The following is an 18,952-nucleotide window of genomic DNA, read 5'->3' as shown; positions in this document are numbered from 1 at the left end:
CGCGGGTGGGGCTGCAGTGACTCATCCCCCTCCCCCTTCCCCCGGTTTCCTTGTTTGCATTTCTCCGCCCGGCCACGTGGCGGCCGGTGCAAGCCTCTCGCCGCCGCTACCCGGACACCCTGGCCCTGCTGCCCCGGCACACACCCCAGGGCTGCTCCTGCCCCCGAGGTTTCTCAGGGCTCCGGCTCGTGCCCGCTCTGCGTACCCGAGTCCGGCGGGACTCCACCCCTGCGGGTCCCCGGCCCTGCGCCCTCCCCTACAGTAACGCCGGGCGTCTCCTCCCCGCCCCCTCGGCCTGTCCGGGAGGGGAAGGGGGCGGGCAGCGCAGGGGGTGTGACAGCTCCCGCCCGGACCAGTGCCAGCTGCAGCCTCGCTTCAGTGCCCCGTGCCAGCTGGCTCTTTCGACTGGGACGGAGGCGAAGGCTCGGGGCTCCTTGTCGCTGGGGGAGGGGGGACTTCCCCCAACGCCCCCAGCCCTCTACCCACCCAAGAGGAGCCTCTCCACCCAGCTCTGCCTCTGGCTGCTCTGGCAGCCGGGCTAGCTGGAAATTGGCTCTGGTCACTGCGCCTGGGACTTAGAAGCCCTCACCCCTCCAGGATCCCTCTATTGGAGCTGACGGGGCTCGCCGGGGGTCCCCTCAGCCTTTTGCTAGAGCCTGCATGGTTGGGCGAGCTTGAGAAGGAACATGAAGGTGGGTAAGGTGGGGGGCAGGGGCAAGGACTAGCAGGAGAGGAAGCTGACACGGTGGGGAGTTCGGGTGGGAGAGAGCGTTGGGCAGAGGTGAGGGAGGAGGGGAGAAAAAGGGCTTGAGCTGAAGCTGCATTGCTGGGGAATCAAGTGAGTCCATCGCCTCATACTGGGAGGTGGTGGAGATCCCCACAGGGACTTGGGCAGCGGGGTGGGGCAGAAGTCCAAAGAAGACCGGGAAGGAGCGCACGATCTCCCGCCAGCTGGAGACCCCTAAGTGCGCCAGACCGGCAGGCCCCAGTGAAGGTCTTCCTGTCCCTCCCCCTGCTCCTGGCAAGGTTGCGTGAGCACCACCGCCAGACTAGTCCAGCATACTCTAAGGAAGTGGTGCTGCCTGGGGCAGTTGTGCCCTGGTCTAGCTGCCCCAGCCCCATGGCTGTCTGCCTTCCTCTTCTGGTCACAGGTGGGCTGGCCAGGTGAGAGCCGCTGGCAGGTGGGCCTGACTGTGGAGGACAGCCCAGCTCTGGGAGCGCCACAGGTGGGAGGCCTTCCGGACGTGGTGCCAGAGGGGACCCTGCTCAACATGGTGCTGAGGAGGATGCACAGGCCCCGAAGCTGCTCCTACCAGCTGCTCCTGGAGCACCAGCGCCCCAGCCGCATTCAGGGGCTTCGCTGGGTGAGTGCCAATAGTTTGCAGAGGCCAGGGACCAGGGCTGGAAGGGATCTGGTCTGGGAGCATGGGCCTACTACAGTTGGCCCAGCTTGCTCTGGGGGAGTAGGGGTTACTGCTGGGTGGACAGTGGGTCAGGCAGCTTGGCTGCAGTGTGTGTGGGTGGCTCACACAGCTGCACCGAGTGTGTCTGTGTGCGTGTGGTGCCCAAGTGCCCCCTTTCAGGATTGGAGAGAAGAGGCAAGGGATTTGTCATTTATCTATCACCTCTCTGTGCCTTGGGTTAGGTGCTTGTGTGCTCTCCAGGTGGGGGTGAGAGTCATGCATGAAATACTGGAGGCCAAGTCAAGTGGGGGTGAGGTAAGCTTGTTTGCTGTTCTCGATACATCACCGTGGCAGCATTCTTACTGAACTGCATGGATTCTTTTCGATCTTGGGGTGAGGTGGTCATGTGAACACTGCTTGGCATCTGGCTTTGGTGGGGAGGAGCTCAGGGAAGGATTCTGAGAAGTTTGGAGAATCTGAGATGACTAGAGCTCGCTTTGACAGTGAAAAACACCTCTGGAACTACAAGGGTGAAGGAGGGAGCAGGAGGGGCAAATGGTGGGGTGGGATGCAGGATAATAGTTGCAGGATCGAAATCAGCAGAGAAGATTTCCCCAACCACCAAGACTTACTAGAGTGGCTTCACCTGAGATTCAGGGTCTCATGTGTGCCCATCTGTGTGTGTGGGGGGTGCTGGGAGTGCACTTGGGTAAAGGGATAGAGGGGTGCTGGGGAAGCAGGAGCGGATAACAGACTTGGGAGAGCTCATCTCTTATGGACAAGTCCCACGGAGTAGAGTGACCACCATCTTCCGCCTCCTTTCTCCTACTTCTCCCAACCAGTATTTATATTAACCAAAACATGAGGCTGAGTTGAGGAAACTGAGACCCACCAACATGAGGGAGTCCTCCTCACAATCTGAATTGATAGGAGAATCTAGGTAGCAGTCTCCAACCCCTCCCTCCCAGGGTCTTTCTGATAAGGGGCCTCTTGGGTCTGGGTCCTGCTCAAGAAGGGGCTGTAGAGGGCCAGGGGAGCCAGTCACTCCTGGACTTAGCTGTTTCCCCTACCCTCTCCTGGTCACTGGCAGTAGCTATTGCTTGGAGCCAGTGAGCTGGAACACTCCCTCCCTCCTTCCCTCTCAGGCTATAATTACTTGTGCATTTCCTGTCCCCTTCCCAGCTTGTAGAGGCAAGGTGGGGAGTGGGGGGAAGGTCAGGTGCCAGGACAATGAGGTCACTGGAGGATCCCTTGGGACCCAAAGTCTGGGAGGGGATGGAGGAGGCCGCCAGGCTGTCTCCTGACTCCCTCAGCCCCCCAGAATGGAAGGGCTGGTGTGCTTGGGGAGGCCGGAAGGGTGGGGGTGAGGGTTGCTGGAGTGCAAATGGGGTCAAAGGCACAAAAACAAGGCTGCTCCCCTACCATGGAAGAGAGCAAATGGGGATTGGTGATTAGAGGGAACTTAGATTTTTAGGGCTAGGGGCAAGGGCCATACCCTCTCCTGATGACTGTCTCTGGGGAATGGGGGTGGAGTGGTTTCATCCCATCGCGTCTGTGTTTAAGAGGCTCTGGGTACCTGTAAAGCTGTACCTCTGATCTCTGATGATGCCTTTGGTCCATGAAAAGCTCACATGAGGGACAAGTGCCAGGCAGGGAGTATGCAGGGTGGAGGGTGATGTTGTGAGGTGGTGGAGCTCAGAGTCCCAGGAGGATGGTGTCGGGAGTGATACAGGCCATGCCTACCTCTTAGAAAACCAAGGAGGAAACCCATCAACCTCTCGAGGCCTGAAGAGGGCACTTTCTGTTCCTACTAGACCAGTGAAAATGAAAGCAGGTTACAGCAGGAGGGCCTGAGGTTAGACACAGAAAGGACTTACCAACCCTGGCAAAGGTGACCTTGGAATGAGATGGAAGTATATCTTCTTTGAAAAACACGAAGGGGTGAGGAGAGTGTCTGGTGTCTGGGAGTGAACAGAGGGATCCTTCTGTTTAGAAGCAGGGGGCAAGATCAGGATGACCTCTGGTGGGTCCCACGAGCTCAGAGAAGCCTGGGATGCTTCTCTTTGATTATTTTGGGGGTGGTGTCCTTGTGCTCTAACTCAGAAAACTTGCTTCATCCAACTTGTCCAAATAATTGTAGTAGCTAATAGTTTTCTAGTATTTATGTCCTAGCTACTATTATAAGAGCTTTACCTTTATCATATTAAATAATCTCACAATAGCCCTATGAGATAGGTACTAATGTCATCAGCTCATTTGACAGATGAGAAAACAGGCACAGAGAGGCTAAGTGACAGGTCTGGGTTTACACAGCTGCTAAAGGACAGAGCTGGATAATCTGGCTGCAGAGTCCAAGCTCAGGGTATACTTCCTCTTACTGCAGATGGTAACGCTGACACCCTAAAGCATCCCCCCACCCCATGCATACTTTCCCTGTCCTACCACTCATAGCCCTGGCCTGAGACCCTAGCCATGGCCTAAAGGAACTGGTCTGACAGGTCCCCATGTGCCTCTCTGGCTCTGTGCCTGCCCCACCAGTGGGACTCTGACACTCAGCGACAGGGAGGGAGGGTAGGGCAGTCCATGGCGATGGTGCCAGGGGAGCTAGCTAGCACCTCCTCTTCTACCCTGAGTCATTACTGTGCAGGCATGAGAGGAGGCGGGGTGGGCAAGGGCCTTTATCTCAATTCATACCAGCTACTTCTTTCCAACTGAGAACCCATAAGCTGACACTCAGAGTCATCAGATTAGGGTCAGGGTCAACCAAAGAACATTTCTTGCACTATGCCCAGGTAATAGGTGCCCATTATGAAATAATGACGTTTAATTAAGTTATTTAACATTCATTAAGCAGTTACTACAAGCCAGGCACTGCTCCATGTGCTTTCTATTATTGACTTGTTTGATCTTCATAATAACTCTACGGGGTAGGTACTATTATCACCAACCCCATTTTATAGGTAAGGAAACTGAGGCACAGAGAGATTAATAAACAGCCCAAGGTCACACGACCAGCTGGTAATGGGAGAACCAGGATTTGAACCTAGGCATCCAGCTCCGAAGCCCACACACTTGACCATTGCCCCTGAACAGTACCCCTACCCTTATCCTAGGAAGTTCCCAGTGCACAGGAACATGGTAGGGGCCCAGAGGGACTATAACGAACCTTGTTTAACCTAGTGTTTTCCAAGCTTACTTGCCCATGGAACGGTCCTGAGGGCAGAATACCTCTACTATCTCAGCTTCCATGGCACGGCGTGGGAAATACGGGGTAGGTGCCATGGAGATGGCAGGGCATAGTGGCTAAGTGCATGCGCTTTGGAAGCAGACAGGCATGGTGTGAATCCTGGTACTTCCGTTTACCAGCTCTCAGGGCAGGTTATATAACCTCTGAGCCTCCTTCTCTCTGATGTTTGAAATAGGAGACAAACGCCTACTTTCAGGCTCTGCCTTGGTAGCAGCTATTCAGTAGGATCTTCCATTTCTAAGCAGTGTGTGACTCTGAGGAAACTACTTCATCTCTGGGCACCTGCTTTCCTAGGCAAAATGAGAGGGAGAGCTTTAGGTCCCTTCCTCAGCTCTGATGGGCCAGAGCCTCCAGCCTCTGGCCCTTGTGCTCATCCCCTAGGGCAGGACAGGAAATGGTTTGAGCAAAGCCTGTGGATCTGGGACCTAGGTTGTGACCAGCCTGGCCTCATGACTTGGCACGTCCCCTCCTGATATGCCCTCTGGGGTCAGAATAATACCAGGAAGGGAACGGTGCTGAAGCCTGGGTTGTGGGCATCAAAGGGGGTTGGGGCAGGGACTGAGGCCACCTGGGCATTTTGAAATGAACAACAACAAGTCATTAGCATTCAGCACTGTTTGTTCCGACACAGGGGCTGGCTGGGTAGCATTCCTGCCCTTCTTCCTATCCCAACTCCTCCTCCTCCTCCTCATTTCCTGTTGCTAAGTCTCCAGAGCTGTGTCTGGCACTGGGCTAAGCCCCATGACCCAGGCAGGGATACCCTTGGGACACCTAGTGACTTCTGTCCAGCGCTGGGCCAGGCACCTATACACACCAGCCTCAGGCCTCTGCCTGGCACACGGTGGGTGGAAGACGCTGGGACCAGGGGAAGGGATTCTGGCCCTAGGCCTGGTTATACCCCAAGTCCCCGGCCAGGTTTTTTTCAGGGACCTGAGAGCAGATGGGAAAGCAGGAGAGAGAGTACTGGTAAGAAGAAGGGGGAAGAGAGGCAAGAGGCAGGTGTGGTGGGTGGAGTGAGACCAAGAATGTGAGCACTTCTGGTAGGAACTCGAGTTTATCCATGGCTATCTGGCTGTCCCAAGTATGTGTGACTAAGTTATCTGGGGCACTTCGCCTCAAGAGTTTTGTTTCCTCATAAATCAAAGAGGACAGATAATACCTGCCCTGCCTAGTTCACATCTGATCCTGTTTAATATGGGATCAGAGGGAATCACAGAGATGCTCATGCTTTGTAAACTGTAAAATGCTCTGCGTTAAGGAGGTTTCTTAGAGGGTAGGGCATCCTGTCCAGAGATGTCTGCAAATTCTCATTCTCAGGTGGCAGGAAAAGAAGGATCAGGAGGGGGCTTGCATGGTCCATATCCTAGGGTGCACAGGCTGGGGAGTCCTGGATGGCTCGATTGATACCAAAGGCAGGAAACTTTGTTAGCCAATGTTTTTACATAAACCCTGTCTTCCGGAGCCCATCCTGTGTGCCACCAGGCCTTACTCACTCTTTGCGGGTTATGGACTAGCAGCAGATTTCAGAGAAGAAAGGGGCCTTCCAGCAAGCAGCCGCCCTTTGCTGTACAGATGAGTAATAATAGCTAACATGTACATACAACAGTATGCCAGGTAGTGCTTTGAGCATTCGATGTGTATTAACTCACGTAATCCTTCCAAAAGCCTGAATTGGTATTATGAGTGTTTTATAGATTTTATGGACAAGGAAACTGAGGCAGGGAGAGGTTAAATCATATGTTCGGGTTTGCACCCCTAGTAAATGGAGGAGTAGGGATTTGAATCCAGGAGCCTGGTTCCAAGGTTTGTGATAACTACCAGGCTACACCGAGACACCGAGGCCCACGCAGGGCAGGAGGTTGACCCACAGTCCTGTGGTTGGGGATGAACCCTGACTAGGGACCAGGCCTTGTGACCCCCAGCCCAGGAGCAAGTATTCCAGGCCTCCCAAGCCTCTGACTACCTGGCCCGTCATGGGCCTTCTTATCTCACAGCCTCATGTTCTTCTAGGTGTGGTTTACCTGGGAGCCTGGACACACCTGGGCCCTGAGTAAACAGAAGGGGGATCCTGAGGTTTTCAACTGTGGTGATGCAGAGCTTGGGTCTGGAAGGAAGACAAGGGTCTGGTGATAGGGTAGCGGAGTAGGGAAGAGGTGATGTTAGGCACATGAGGTGCTCAGTGAGCATTTGTTTACAGTTGTCCTCCCTTATCCACAGGGGATACATTCCAAGACCCCCAGTGGATACCTGAAACCGTGGATAATTCCAAACACTATAGATACTATGTTTTTACCTATACATACATACCTTTTCACTTAAAGGAAGCACTTTACAGCTTTTCTTTGGCATGTCTGAATCACCGGCATCACGACTCTTGTGTTTTGGGGCCATTATTAAGTAAAATAAAGGTTACATGAACATAAGCACTGGATACCATGACAGTGGATCTGATGACTGGGACAGCTACTACTAAGTGACAAATGGGTGGCTAGCGTACTCAGTGTGGATACGGTAGACAAAGGGATAATTCACGTCCTGGGGGACAGTGTGAGATTTCATCATGCTACTCGGAATGGTGCACAACTTAAACCTTATGAATTGTTTATTTCTGGAAATTTCCATTTAATTATTTCAAACCACAGTTGAGTGCAGGTGACTGAAACCTCAGAGAACAAAACCACAGATAAGGGGATACTACTGTATTTGGTGATGAGTAGCTAAATGGATGTGTTTGGAGTCAGGGACTGGATAAGGGATGGGAAAGATGGGGGAGGGGGCTCCAGGAGTCGGATTTGAAGGCCTGGCACTAACACGCACACTCTTCCCACTGCCCTCAGACGCCTCTCACCAACAGCGAGGAGTCCCTGGATTTCAGTGTGAGCCTGGAGCAGGTATAAGCCTGAGGGTGGGGCTGGGAGGGGGCAGCATGACCAGGGGATCAGGGCCTGAGCCAGCTATGCTGCTTCCTCTTCTAGGCGTCCACAGAGCGGGTGCTCAGGGCTGGGAAGCAACTGCATCGACATCTCCTGGCCACCTGCCCGAACCTCATCCGAGACCGAAAGTACCATCTTAGGCTCTATCGGTGAGTGGAAGCCTTGCCTGCCTCCTCACCCACCCCCCTCTATTTCTCTTCCTTTCGTTCTATTCCAGGCATCTGGGTTTGGCTCTACTAGCAGAACTGGGGCTGGGCCTAAGAATGTCCCTTTTGGATGGAAAGTTCCTCCCTCTCCCTTCCTGCCACTCGAGTCTCCTTTTTTTCTGTCCCCTTCAACTTTTATAGGCAGTGCTGCTCTGGCCGGGAGCTGGTGGATGGGATCTTGGCCCTAGGGCTCGGGGTCCATTCCCGGAGCCAAGCCGTGGGAATCTGCCAGGTGCTGCTGGATGAAAGTGCCCTCTGCCATGGTGAGACTGAACTCTGGGCTAGGCACCCGGGGCCAGGCAGTCCTGCAGAGCAGGTGTCTAAATGTGAGGAGGGGTGGGCCTTGCAGTGGGGCCTCATACCTACATGGCCTAATTTGCTCTCCTCCACCACGCCGGGGCCTCTGCCCCCCAGTGAAACACGACTGGACCTTCCAGGACCGAGACACCCAATTCTACCGCTTCCCTGGGCCAGAGCCGGAGCCAGTGGGAGTCCACGAGCTAGAGGAGGAGCTGGTCGAGGCCATGGCCCTGCTCTCCCAGCGGGGGCCTGATGCCCTGCTCACAGTGGCACTGCGAAAGTCGTGAGTCAGCACTCTGCACCCTGAGACCCAGGTCCCACTTGCCTCCCAGACTTTATGGTTCTCAGTTTCTTCTCCAAGGGAAACCCTTACTTTTTGCTGAGGGAAAGGACCCTGGCTGGACTAGAGGCCTGAGCTCTGGTCTGCATTCTGCCTCAGACTTGCTGTGTGATCTGAGCCCTCCTTCCTGGCACTGAACCTGCTTCTTCCTCTGTAACTGAGGCTGTGGGGCATGTGGCCTCCTAAGACCCTGCCCACTCTGAGGGGCAGCAATGGCTGAGAGAGGATGGCCTTTGGAGTCAGCAGGCAGGTCTGGGTTCGAATTCCAGCTTCACTAGCTACTAGCTGGGTGACCTTGGGCCTCTCCCTGCCAGCTTCCTCTTCTGTCAAAGAAGGATAAGAATACCCACGTCATAGGGTTGTCATGAAGGCAGATTGAGATGATGCATGTGAAGCACTTAGTCCCATGCTTGGTACAGAGTGTGTACCTGGAAAAGGCCGGCTACTTACTGATAACGATCCCTGCTGAGGCACTGGCTGGCCCCAGGTCCGTGCTTGGTGGGTGAAGTGGCCCTTGACCCTGGCCTCAGGCCCACAATTCATCCTTTGCTTCCCGGCCCTCCCGTGCCTGAAGCCCGGGGCAGCGCACAGACGAGGAGCTGGACCTCATCTTTGAGGAGCTGCTACACATCAAGGCTGTGGCCCACCTTTCCAACTCGGTCAGTTCGCAGAGCCCCATCCCCCCTTTCCCCAGGAGCATCCTCTTCCTGTGACCACCCCTAGGGGGCTCCAGCTGCTGGGCCAGATGACACTTTCCTCCCCTTCCACCTATGGCTTAAGAATTTCTATCTGATTTCCTGCCCCAGCATCCTTGTCTGAAAATCCTCTGCCGCTCTTAGCCCATTTCCTTCCCTTGCTTTTGTCTCTCGCCGAATCTCAGGCCACCTGACCTGGCCACGTCTCTCCCCCTGAGCACCCATGTCTTTGGACCCTATCTCTTCACCCCCTGGACTCAACCACTGACCTTCCTCTCCCTGCCCCACAGGTGAAGCGGGAATTAGCGGCTGTTCTTCTCTTTGAACCACACAGCAAGGCGGGGACTGTGTGTAAGTCAAAGAGTTGAGGAACGCTGGGCACGAGGTGTGGGGTGGGGCCTGGACATGGGTGGAGGGCGCAGAGAAGAGCTGGGTGCCAGGGTTGGGTCTGATCTCTACTTCTCTCAGTGTTCAGCCAGGGGGACAAGGGCACCTCGTGGTACATTGTCTGGAAAGGATCTGTCAATGTGGTGACTCATGGCAAGGTGAGTTCTCCCTTCCTCCCCAGACCCCTGGGTTGTAACTGCTCCCTGGCCCGCGTCCTCGTGGACAGTGCCTTTGCTGGACTCAGGCTGCCGATCCCTGAGGTCTTCTGCCCTGGTGCTTCTCCCCACCATGGGTCTGGTTCATGAAGGCTGGGGGGGTGCGTGGGCTGTGACTAAGGCCTGGCCACAGGGGCTGGTGACCACACTGCATGAGGGAGATGACTTTGGACAGCTGGCTCTGGTGAACGATGCACCCCGGGCGGCCACCATCGTCCTGCGAGAAGACAACTGTCATTTCCTCCGTGTGGACAAGCAGGACTTCAACCGTATCATCAAGGTGCCATTGCTGGGGGTGGGGAGGGGCAGGGACATGGCAAGGACACTTCCCTGGAGACATGGTGTGGGGCAGGAGGAGGGACCAGAGAGAGCCTGTGAGGAGCAGGAGAGAGAGCTCGGAGATGGTGGCCGGGGTGGGGGCATAGCCTGGGTGCTTGAGGAGGTCCATGGCATGAGCTCTGTGAACTCTGGGGGCAGTGTAATGGGGAGTGGGATCATGGACGAAAGCCAGGGTGGAATGGGCTGGAGGAGAGGCTAAGGTTCCACATAGGACACGGGCGGGAGTGCAGGAACATCCGAGCTGTGGGCGGTGAGTGGAGTGGTAGAAGGGCTGAGGGTCCTTGTGGGACTCAGGGTCTGGAATGGGGGAGGTCGGGGAAGAGGCCCTATATTGGGGAAAGGAGTCATGGTGTGTGCCGAGCATCAGGTGTGGCTTGTTCTCTAGGATGTGGAAGCAAAGACCATGAGGCTGGAAGAACACGGCAAAGTGGTGTTGGTGCTGGAGAGAACCTCTCAGGGTGCTGGCCCTTCTTGCCCCCCAACCCCAGGCAGGAACCGGTAACACACGTACCATGCCCCCACTTCACCCCTTCTCCTTCCATTTCCCAGGTTTTACTCCCTTCCCCATGTCATAGCCCTGTGCGTTGGTCTCCTGGGGGTGGAGAGGCATCCAGGAACTAAGATGCACCCCCTGAGAGGCACCCCCAAGGTGGGGCAGGGCTGGCAAATAGGGAAGAGTGATGTGACTGATTATCGATGCCTGCCCCGGCTGTGGGAGGGGGCAGTGGTGGCACAGATGCTTGGAGTGGCCGTTTTCGCCAGGTACACGGTGATGTCTGGCACCCCAGAGAAGATCCTGGAGCTGCTGCTGGAGGCCATGCGGCCTGACTCCAGTGCTCATGACCCAACAGGTAGGGGCAGGAGACACCTTGCCTGCTCTCTGACTAATTGGGTGGTCAGCACAGGCTGGGAGAGGGCCAGGCACCTGCATCTGATGTCATCGGGTGCTGGATTGTTATGTGGGGCCAGCCGGCAGGAAGTCCTCATTCCTGTGCTCTTGGATTGGGTGGGGAACGTGGTCACAGGGGCTGGGCATCGCTGGTACCTTGCTCGTGGTAGGATTGGGTGAGGGACACCCCAGCTGTACCTGTACCTGTGCTTAGTGGACTTGACCTCTGAAGCCCCACCTGTCCCCACGTCCCCACCCTACAGAGACATTCCTCAGCGACTTCCTCCTGACCCACAGCGTCTTCATGCCCAGCACCCAGCTCTGTGCTGCCCTCTTGCACCAATATCCTTTTTGCCTCAAGGTGACTGGGATGGTGTGTAGAGTAGGGAGAAGGAATTGCTCACAGCATGGCTGTGCCAAACCTTCTGAAGTACCAGGCACATGCCAGGCCCAAGGTTGTCAGCAGGCCCTGGGCATCCTGCTCCTCCTTGACCCAAGGCATAAAGGGTGGTTGGACGTTGTGGTTCCCTTGACTGGTGCCCACCTTTCACGTGGAGCCCGCAGGAGGCAGTGAGCAGGAGCGCAGCACCTACATCTGCAACAAGAGGCAGCAGATCCTGAGGCTGGTCAGCCAGTGGGTGGCCCTATATGGCCCCATGCTCCACACTGACCCCGTGGCCAGCAGCTTTCTTCAGGTACCTGGGAGTGAGGCAGGGCTGGACCAGGCTGCCCGGGTGGACAGCATCTCAGTGAATCTTGGCTCCTCCCAGAAACTCTCAGACCTGGTGAGCAGGGATGCCCGGCTTAGCAACCTGCTGCGGGAGCAGTGGCCAGAGAGGCGGCGACACCACAGGTGATGCTTTTGCTCTCAGTTAACTTGTCATTTGCAGGCCAGGCAGCGTCTCGGGGACTGAGAACACCAACTCTGGACTCAAACAAACACGTGGCTTTAAATCCAGGCTGCACCACTTAGGGCTGTGCTGCTCTGAGCACGTTACCTGCCTCCCACTCAGGGCTTCGGGTTCTTGTCTGTAAACTGGGAGAGCACTTACCTCATCGCATGGATGGGATGAGTTACTGCACATTCAGAGCTCAGAGCAGCGCCTCGCCCGTGGTGTGTGCCATGCAAGTGTTGGCTATGGTTGCTCATTTGTCTAGTCCTGCTCATTTCAATTAGTTGTTCTCACCTGTCCTCTTGCTGTTCACTCTCACATCACGTGCTCAGTCATTTTTACACATCACAGTCATTCGTGTGTCATTCTCCTATTTCAAGTGCACCTGCTATTCTCACTTCCTCCATTCTTCACATATTTATTATCGAGCACCATTGGCGCCAGTTCCTTCCGGCCCCACCCAATAAATTTCCTAGAGTCTACCTTCCCCTTCCCAGACCTTTCCATGGGGTAGCTGAGGTTCAGGGAGAGCTCACTGGAACCAGTGCCTGCTCCACTTGACACCCAGGTCCATTCCCTCTTGAACTCCTTTTCCATCCCCTGCTGGCCTGGGAAAATCACAGAATCCAGAGTCCTGGTTTCAGCCCCAGCTTTGCCCCTTTCTAGGTAATGGTCACCTAGAGCCTCAAGTGAGGGTGGCTGGGATCCAGAACGCAAGGCTCCTGACCCTGTGATATCCTGCCTGCGGGGTTCTCTGGCCTCCAGCCTCACTTCCCTTCTTATTTGCCCCATAGGTTGGAAAATGGCTGTGGGAATACATCTCCTCAGATGAAGGTGTCTGCTCTGAGTCGGCTCCTCTTACGTCTGTTGGCCCCCGCTTCTTTCTTCTGCTCCTCCAGGGACCATATGGCCTCTCCTTCAGCCCCCATCCGAGGGGCTCTGTGTGGGCAGGTTCCCCATGCACAGACCCACCCTTGGATCTGGGATGGGTGTTCACATGGGCTGTGTGTGGTGCTGGGGCCAGGTCCTACAGGGATACTGAGGTCTAAGGTCACCCCTCCACTGCACCCCAAAGGGCTTCTATTCTGTGTGGGAGGTAATTTATGCTCACACTTAGAGCAAGTTGGCAGTTCTCACCTGGGAGGTGAGACACGGTGCCTGAAAGCAGCCTCTGACACCCAGCCATTCCTGCCAGAGGAAGGCAGGTCCTTCCTGGGAGTTAGAGGTGCCCAGTGGCAGGGGTCCTGGGGAGCAAAGGGGAACAAGAAGAGGCGACGAGCTAAGAACTGGTTGAGGAATGGTGAGAGAAAGGACTGGAAAGGTAGGTTGGGGCCTGTTCTAAGGAGTGCTGCTTTGGGAATAAAATCCAAATGCCTCACCTTGGCCTTCTAGGTTCCCCATGCCCAGCTGCCTCTTTTATTTCATCCTGTCCTGCTTCGACCTGTCGGAGATGCTTTTGGGCTTTTTTCCTTCTATAGACAAAACTTGTTTCCACCTCAGGGCCTGGAACTTTCTTTCTCTGGTTCTTTGCCTACCGGGATCCTTCTTATCATGTTGAGCTCAGCCAAAATGTTGGGTTCCCAGGGAGGCCCCCTCCCATCTCTCTATCCAGAGCACCCCCTCCCACTGGCCACTGCCCTCAAAGGTGTCCGCTTTGATTTTCTTCAAAGCATTATTACCATATGGAGCTGTTTTATTTGTCTAGTTGCTTATTGGTTATTAATATCTGTCACATCCCACTAGACTACTGACTTCACATGTGAGGGGCCTTGACCTCTGTTTCCCCTGGGCCTGTGGCTGACGCTCAGGAACCAGCATGGAATGGCCCTCATGTGCTAGACACTGTGCTAGGAGCTGACATACAGTAGTGGGCTGGGAGAGCCACACTTGGCCTTAAGGGGCTTATAGTCAAGCAAGGCACAGAGCTGCTGAATAAACTCATGCTGTCTAAGGGCCAAGACAGGGGTCTCTGAAAGCAAGGAAGGGAAGGGCTGGCTCAGGGTCAGACTTGGGGGGAGCCTCCTGGGAAGTGACTGCTGGAGCTGAGAGCTACAGGGTGAGGTTGGAGGGAGAGGAAGACTCTAGGCAGGTATGAGGGGCAGCCATTAAGAGCCCTGGAGGAGGGTGTGCTAGAGGGGACCCCAGGGGACACCAGGGAGGTGAGCAGGGGCCAGAGCATGCAGGGCCCTGTGGGCCAGCGTGAGGGGTTTGGTCCTTATCCTCAAAGCAATTGAGTCATTGGAGGTATTTGAGCCAGAGACTGACAAGATCAGATTTGTCTCGATTAGGTCAGCTAAGCAGCCTGTGCTTATCCACCAGACTGCGATGCCCTTGAGCCCTGTTAGGAAGCTTCATCTGGCTCTGGTCAGGCAGAAAGTTTGGGCCGTTGTAATAGATAAGGTGTGAGGATATGTGGGGGGTTGGTCTGGGCTGGGGAAGGGGATGCAGAGAGACGCATTTCAAAGAACAGTCCTAAGACAAAGTGAAAAGCTGTGGGCAAGCGGAGGAGGCAGGAGCCTTGAGCCCAGGAGAATGACCAGCAGGAGTGGTCTGGGAGGCAGGATGAGGGGATCTGAGGGATGTGCTCACTTTGGGGTGATGGAGCACAGTTGCAACAGGATCCAGGAGGCACTCGAGAACATGGCTTGGAAGAGAGTTCAGTGCTGGTGGTGTTTTGAGAGAGAGAGAGAAGTACGAGAGAGGCTGTGAGGCACTTCACAGAGAGCTCTGACATTTGGAAATCTCACAAAGAACCATGGGCTGAGGTCTGAACCCGACCTGCCACATTCAGAACCGGGAGGATGAGAGTCAGTACAGGAGTTGGAAAGGGCAGTCGGGGTGGGCAGAGGGACTGTGTTAGGGAAGCCTTTGCCCAGCAAAGGCTGCCCCATCAGCCCACTGTGGTTGAGGCCCACGGAGGAAGGGTTGTGGGGTTTGACAGGGCAGTTGACTCGGTGGAGTGTTGGTGGTTAAGAGCACAGAGGGAGGGAGGAGCAGGTTAGGATCCAGCTAGGCTTTACCTCGGGGATGTTCTTAACCTCTCTTATGTTCTTAGCCTCATTTATGTCATCTATAAAATGGGAATAATAGTGTTTTTGTCAAAGAGCTTTTGTAAATATTTAGATCCTTAGAACTAGCCTGTACTTAGCCCAGCATGTAGCAAATGGCAAACTAGCAAATGGTGGCTGAGGTAGGAAAAGGAAGAGAAAACCAGGGTCAACACCTGAGGTGTGTTCCTATTAGAACAGCTCCGGGCCTATTTGGCAGAAGGGTTAAATACACATAGAGCGGCAGGCACACACTTGTTCTTAGCCCTGTTCTGTCTCTCATGAAGCTTCAGTCACCAGCACCTTACCTGGCTTAGGTTCATGCAGCAAGCAGAGCCTGCAGGGGTTGTGTATGCTGTGTGAGTCCTATGCTTCTGGTGACAAAGGCCCCTCCCTGGCCCTGCATGCTGTCATCTGTGTCCTCTGGGTCTTACTTTCTCTCCCTCTCAGGCCCGGAACATGCCTGCTTGGCTCCCCAGCCAGGACGAGCCCCTCCCCAGCAGCAACTGTGCCATCCGAGTTGGGGACAAAGGTTGGTGGTCCGAGCCAGCCAGAGCATAGCCCACACACTGCTGTCATCATTCTTGACCGTGCCGTGCCTAGTGGAGGATGGCATGCTGTTCTCCTTGGGGCCTCAGTTCCAGATTCCCCCTCACCTCAGCTCAGGGCCTCCCACTTGCTCTGCGCAGCCTGCCCACCCGGCTTCTCAGCACCCTTGCCCATCCTTGGGACCCCTCCTACTGCTTGCTGCCATCTCCCTCCTGGTGTGAGGGGACCAAGCAGCCCCCTCCCACAGCTTAGCCTGATCTTCCTCTCCAGTCTCCTATGACATCTGCCGGCCGGACCACTCAGTGCTGACCCTGCAGCTGCCTGTCACAGCCTCAGTGAGAGAAGTGATGGCAGCATTGGCCAAGGAGGACAGCTGGACCAAAGGGCAGGTGCTGGTGAAGGTCAACTCTGCAGGTGGTGAGTTGTGTCTCTGGGTAGGGTGGCCCCAAGGAGGGGTGGGCCTTAGAGCCATATCTAGATGCCCTGAATTAAGATCATTATCATCTTTATCATCATCAATGTTAATGATGGCTGATGTTTATGGGAGGTTGATGATGTCTCTTCAAAGTGCTTTATGTGTGGTGCTCAACAGCAGGAACTCTGGAGCCTGCTGCACTTGACCCCAGTCTTTAGCCCCCTGTCTGTAGGCTTTTGGGCAGGGTTACTTTATCCACCCCATGCTCTGTTTCATCATCTGGAAAGTGGGGATGATAAGAGTGCCCGCTTCATAGAGAGTTGTGAGCACTAAATAAGCTTGTCTGTGGAAGTGTTTAGAATGATGTCTGGCACATAGCACTCTGTAGGTATTAGCTGCTACTATTATTATTATCATCCTCATGTATTCATTTAATCCTAATAACAATCTTATGAGAGAGGTACTTTTATCCTATTTTCAGATAAGGAAACTGAAGCTCAAGGGGATTAGGCAATTTCCCCACGTTCACATAGGGAGAGTATTGCTAGCCTTTGAATTTAAGTAGTCTTCATTCATAAGTCAGTCAGCAAACATATTTGAGGGTCAGCTGTGGGCCAGCAATGTCTTAGGAGCTAGAGGTGCCATGGCAGGTAAGATAGAGCAGCTTGATGGTTAAGAGCATAGACTGTGGACTCTCAGACCTATTTTGGAAGCTGGGATTCATTGCTTTCTAGCTGTGTAATCCTGGGCAAACTGTTTAACCTCTTTGAGCCTCCATATCCTGTCTGCCAAATGAGCACTATAAGTGAATGTATCACACGAGACCGCTGTGACTATTAATGAGATGCTATGTGTAAAGCGCTTAGCATGGAGCCTGGCACAAAGTCAATGCTTAGAACAGGGTGGCATAAGGGTTGTGAAGACCTGCCTTTGGAGACTGGGGATGTTAAAAACCACTGTCGTCTGTGAAGAATGCAGCCCAGGTCTGACAGTTGGAGCCCAGGGTGGGCTGGAATTAGAGACATCCAGAGAATAACAGTATGGAGTGGAGACAGAAAAGCAAAGCCTTCTCCCTTCAGGAAAAGGGATGAGAGGATGAGGTCACCTGTGCCTTTGTGCACTCTGGGAAGTATTGCCCTCTGGTGGCCACCTGGAGAGTTGTGGCTGCCCAAAGCCAGTATTTATTGAAACCCTTCTGTGTGCCAGGCACTGTTTAGTGCACTGATCTCAAGATTGTTTTGATCGATACACTTGTCAGTAACCAGTAGTTTACTTAAACCCCCTGCTATGTGTATATTTGCTTATAAGTCACATACATAAATTCTTACACTACCATTATGTCATTATAAAGCTGCACACAAAATAGAGAAGCAAAACATGAGAAAAAGAAATTCAAATAGAAGAGCTAATATTTTTTCCTAGACACATGGATGGCCTTGTGTACCTTACTTTGGAGTCTGAGGACTCAAACATGACTAAAAACACAGTCCCAGTCCATAGGAGCTGATGAAAATCGACACCAAGACTTCTCTAAGGCATTTCCCAATTTTCTAGAGCTTTTATATATATCACATACTTATAGCCACTATTTACATAAGTTACTTTATTTGATTGTACATAGTCGGGGCAAGACTTATTGTCTCCATTTGACGAAGGAAGAAACTGAGGCTCAGGAGGGCTCCCACTTTGCCCAAGATCTTCCTGTCTCACTAAGCATCCCCTCTCATCCTCCTTGAGTATGCGTCCCTGGTCAGGGTGGATGCACAGGCACATGCACCTGTGCATTTAGAGCACCTGCCCAGGTGTCTAACCCTGATATTGGGAGAAGAGACCTTCCAGCCTCCCAAAGGGATCCTGCACCCTGCCTCCAGCTATTTCCTGGCCTCACTCCTGTCCCCACCCAGCACAGCCTCTGCTCTCTTTGCAGATGCCATTGGCCTTCAGCCAGATGCCCGTGGTGTTGCCACATCCTTGGGGCTCAACGAGCGGCTCTTTGTTGTCAACCCACAGGAAGTACATGAGCTGGTAGGGATAGGCAGTGTGCCAGGGCCCAGGGAGGATCTGTGTTTTGTGGGTGGTAGGGGTGGGTGCTGAGGGAGGTTCACAGAGAAGACAGAGGGGGTCCTGGCTCTGGCTGCTGCTGGGCCTTAAGTGGGAGGAAGGAGTGGGCCTCAGCTGATGGGGGAGTCCAAAAGGTGGGGGAGGGGGAGAGCTAGTTGGGAGCTCTCAAGGAGAAGGAAGACCTGCCCTCATTAGGGGTTCCCCAGGGGACAGGAGCCCTACAAGGAGGGAGTCCCAGCACTGGGGAGCTGTCAGGAAGATGCCTCCTTGGGAAGCCCCATCCTTCAGAAGCCCCTCCATTCCCTGTAGCACCCTTGTGCTCCCCAGCACTCTTCTGATCATGGGCACAGAGTCTGTCCGAAACTCCTTCCTCCAACGTGGCACCTTTTCCCTGGATCTTTTGAACACCCCCTGAGTACTCTCCCACTTGCAGACACCACATCCAGAGCAGCTGGGGCCCACTGTTGGCTCAGCCGAGGGGCTAGACCTGGTGAGCGCCAAGGACCTGGCAGGCCAGCTAACGGACCATGACTGGAACCTCTTCAACAGTATCCACCAGGTGGGGGGAGCAGAGCTGAGGGGAGGAGGGCAGGTGGCGGGGCACCCTGCCTGGTACACACTGATCTCCCATGCTGCCTCCCATCCAGGTGGAGCTGATCCACTATGTGCTGGGCCCCCAGCATCTGCGAGATGTCACTACTGCCAACCTGGAGCGCTTCATGCGCCGCTTCAATGAACTGCAGTACTGGGTGGCCACGGAGCTTTGCCTCTGCGCTGTGCCTGGCCCACGGGCCCAGCTACTCAGGAAGTTCATTAAGCTGGCGGCTCAGTGAGTGCCTGCAGGGGTCTAAGGGATGTGTGGGAGAGTCCTGAGGCCACTTTTTATTAACCCTGCCCCCGTCCCTGGTCTGTATGTTGCCAAATCTGCTATCTCCTTGCTTCCCTGGGTCCCCTGGAACCTCTGCCTCCCCATCCCATCCGTCCAGCCCCAGGCCCCTCAGAGGCTTCAAGCCTGTCTGTTGTCTAGATGTGG

General features: G+C 54.5%; 1 protein-coding gene across 4 annotated transcripts in view; it reads left to right on the top strand.

Moving 5' to 3' along the window:
* The first annotated feature begins 36 nt into the window (after nucleotides 1-36).
* Nucleotides 37-18,952, top strand: part of RAPGEF3 (Rap guanine nucleotide exchange factor 3) — a 23,968-nt gene continuing 5,052 nt past the window's right edge. Inside the window, exons 1-22 of one of the 4 annotated variants that reach the window (XR_002782310.1) lie at nucleotides 37-692; nucleotides 1,152-1,364; nucleotides 1,665-1,718; nucleotides 7,488-7,541; nucleotides 7,626-7,732; nucleotides 7,931-8,052; nucleotides 8,204-8,372; nucleotides 9,004-9,088; nucleotides 9,415-9,475; nucleotides 9,593-9,669; nucleotides 9,860-10,006; nucleotides 10,451-10,563; nucleotides 10,828-10,916; nucleotides 11,218-11,296; nucleotides 11,499-11,649; nucleotides 11,725-11,807; nucleotides 12,642-13,168; nucleotides 15,345-15,426; nucleotides 15,714-15,860; nucleotides 17,786-17,883; nucleotides 18,353-18,478; nucleotides 18,567-18,645. Coding sequence is in view for 3 of the 4 variants with exons in the window: in XM_023535452.1 (XP_023391220.1) it covers nucleotides 687-692; nucleotides 1,152-1,364; nucleotides 1,665-1,718; nucleotides 7,488-7,541; nucleotides 7,626-7,732; nucleotides 7,931-8,052; nucleotides 8,204-8,372; nucleotides 9,004-9,088; nucleotides 9,415-9,475; nucleotides 9,593-9,669; nucleotides 9,860-10,006; nucleotides 10,451-10,563; nucleotides 10,828-10,916; nucleotides 11,218-11,296; nucleotides 11,499-11,649; nucleotides 11,725-11,807; nucleotides 12,642-12,681; nucleotides 15,345-15,426; nucleotides 15,714-15,860; nucleotides 17,786-17,883; nucleotides 18,353-18,478; nucleotides 18,567-18,748 (2,285 nt within the window). In the remaining variant the exon portion in view is untranslated. Of the gene's footprint in view, nucleotides 693-1,151; nucleotides 1,365-1,645; nucleotides 1,719-7,487; nucleotides 7,542-7,625; nucleotides 7,733-7,930; nucleotides 8,053-8,203; nucleotides 8,373-9,003; nucleotides 9,089-9,414; nucleotides 9,476-9,592; nucleotides 9,670-9,859; nucleotides 10,007-10,450; nucleotides 10,564-10,827; nucleotides 10,917-11,217; nucleotides 11,297-11,498; nucleotides 11,650-11,724; nucleotides 11,808-12,641; nucleotides 13,169-15,344; nucleotides 15,427-15,713; nucleotides 15,861-17,785; nucleotides 17,884-18,352; nucleotides 18,479-18,566; nucleotides 18,749-18,952 lie in introns of those variants that run through there. The other 3 variants (XM_023535452.1, XM_011368202.2, XM_023535453.1) reach the window with 3 other exon arrangements.

The sequence above is a fragment of the Pteropus vampyrus genome, unplaced genomic scaffold, assembly GCF_000151845.1.
Source record: "Pteropus vampyrus isolate Shadow unplaced genomic scaffold, Pvam_2.0 Scaffold140, whole genome shotgun sequence".
NCBI lineage: Eukaryota > Metazoa > Chordata > Mammalia > Chiroptera > Pteropodidae > Pteropus > Pteropus vampyrus.
Note: the sequence above shows the minus strand (reverse complement) of the source record. Positions and strands in the feature narration are given on the sequence as shown.